A 2,500-nucleotide genomic window follows, 5' to 3' on the forward strand; every position below is an offset into this window, starting at 1 on the left:
GGCGTGCTGGTCTTACAGGGAGGTGTGTTCAGGTGCATTCTGGGCGTGCTGGTCTTACAGTATTGCTATCTTGAGGCAGTGGGAAGTGATGGCACCATTAACCAACAAAAATCTGGTCTAAAGTCAATAACGCAGCATTTCATTGTTATTTTAACAGAGCATTAGTAAAATGCTCCTAGACTCACGCACAGCGCACACACTATGCTTGTTACACACACAGGGACGCACAGCAGCACACACACACACACACACACACACACACACACACACACACACACACACACACACACACACACAGCAGCAGCACACACACATGCAGAAGATTACACAGTCAGTGCGTTTTAACGCAGCAGTGACCAGGTTATGCCAGTTCTCCCCGCATACGTGAGTAGGGAAGAATGGGTCCGTTTAACACTCATCAGTTACATTTTCTATAAGCACAAACGGACATTTGGAAAACAGAAAAATGGTTTCCAAATATAATAATATATATATAAATATATATAAATCTTTTTCATTTGTTTCCACCTTGACAAATTCAAAAATTTGATCTTTAAACTGTTTTTTTTTTCTCCAATTTTCTGTTTTTTATTCAGAAGATCAGAAATTGAGAAAATTACAAAATTGCGTCTGAGCTCCAACTATACATAATACTGCGATGGTATTCTCTCCCTCGCTACGCCCCGCGCCCTTCATTTTGGGTCCATATTTAGTTAATTACCTGCATATTCCGCAAAGTAGAGGGAGAGAATACCATGGCAGTGTTGAATAATTGGAGCTCAGACGCGATTTTGTAATTTTCTCAATTTCTGTACAACTGGTCGGAATTATGGTTTTTTATTTTCTCTTCCGGTTGAGCTTTGTAAAAAATAACAAAAAACAAACTTGGAAGGAGGGGAAAACATGATTCCTCGTCTGTCCAAAAATGAGTCTTCTTTACAGTTCTTGCCTCCGTGGGTTTAAAGCGCCCATATTATTCTCATTTTCAGGTTCAGGTTGTACCAGAATAGGTTTACATGGTTTTATTTTCAAAAAACACCATATTTTTGTTGTATTGCACATCGTGTTTCTGTCTGTGTGTGTGTGTGTGTGTGTGTGTGTGTGTGTGTTTTTTGTCTGTCTGTGTGTGTGTGTGTGTGTGTGTGTATGTGTGTGTGTGTGTGTGTCTATGTGTGTGTGTTTCTGTCTGAGTGTGTGTGTGTGTGTGTGTGTTTCTGTCCGTCTGTGTGTGTGTGTGTGTGTGTGTGTGTGTGTCTATGTGTGTGTTTGTGTCCGTCTGTGTGTGTGTGTGTGTGTGTGTGTGTGTTTTTTTCTGTGTGTGTGTGTGTGTGTGTGTGTGTGTGTGTGTGTGTGTGTGTGTGTTTTTGTCTGTGTGTGTGTGTGTGTGTCTGTGTCTGTGTGTGTGTGTGTCTGTGTGTGTTTTTGTCTGTGTGTGTTTGTGTCTATGTGTGTGTGTTCTTACCCACTGATATGGTCCACACAGCCATGATCTTGAGGCGGGCCTTGGTGTGCGAGTTGAAGCGGCTGTGGTGGATCGGGTTGCGTATGCCGATGTACCGATCCAGAGAGATGGCGCAGAGGTGCATGATGGACGCGGTGGAGAACAGGACGTCCAGGTAGATCCAGATGGGACAGAGGTCAGAGGGCAGGGGCCACCCATAATCTGGGGGGGGGGGGGAGAAGTAAAAGTAAGTAAAAACAGTTTAGTAATCTCTGAGTTAATCATAACCTCTAAAGGGTCCTATCTTGCACCCGGCCAGAGACTATTTAGAAGAGACATGCCACTTCCTCAAACCTCAATACAACTAAATAAGGAAAACCCGTAACGGCAAAGATGTCGGTTGTATGCACATGTCCCGCCCCTCCCGCTGGAAAGCCAATCATCTGCTTTTTAACATTCAAGCCGGGAAACATGTAAGCCTATCGTCTGGTTCCACTGACGCATGCACACAGTTGAGGTTTCGCGACAGCGGAGACCTACTAAACCAGCCTAACGGTAAGTAACGTTAAAAAGACTAGGCTAGCTATGCTAACGTTAGCATCCGAAACAGCTAACAGGCTAATATTAGCAATGCGACGAAGCTAGCTTCATGACGTAGCATCATCACAACACCGGCATTCTGGATAGAGACGTAAATGAAGTTGGTGCCGTGAACCCTTGGGCATGCGTAGTAACAGTATAACCTGTGGGGGAAAAAGACATTTTAAACCTTATTTTGGGGCAAAGTCATCAAACTTTTTCAGCGATTTTTATTGTGTTTATGTAGTTTTTATGTCCCGATGACCAGTGAAAGTGCAGTTCTGACTCTCTGCCCATTCATTTAGATAGGAGCCTGGTTTTGTTAGTCCGAAATAGCTGCCCGGAGGTGTTGCCAAGAAGGCGGCTGAGTGGTATGACTTGCCTAAAAAGGACTTTGACCCGGCTCAGTGCAGCACAAAGCCTGACCAGAGTGTCTTCGCTAGTTTAAAGGAACACGCCGACTTATTGGGAATTTAGCTT

At 44.0% G+C, this 2,500-nt stretch overlaps 1 protein-coding gene across 1 annotated transcript in view; it reads right to left on the reverse strand.

The window, feature by feature from the left end:
* The window catches only part of LOC114564188 (5-hydroxytryptamine receptor 2A-like), a 55,643-nt gene that overhangs the window by 22,818 nt on the left and 30,325 nt on the right, over nt 1–2,500 (reverse strand). Inside the window, exon 2 of the mRNA XM_028591417.1 lies at nt 1,463–1,663. Within this exon, the coding sequence (XP_028447218.1) occupies nt 1,463–1,663 (201 nt within the window). The remainder of the gene's footprint in view (nt 1–1,462; nt 1,664–2,500) is intronic.

This window comes from Perca flavescens, chromosome 11, assembly GCF_004354835.1.
Source record: "Perca flavescens isolate YP-PL-M2 chromosome 11, PFLA_1.0, whole genome shotgun sequence".
NCBI classification, from domain to species: domain Eukaryota; kingdom Metazoa; phylum Chordata; class Actinopteri; order Perciformes; family Percidae; genus Perca; species Perca flavescens.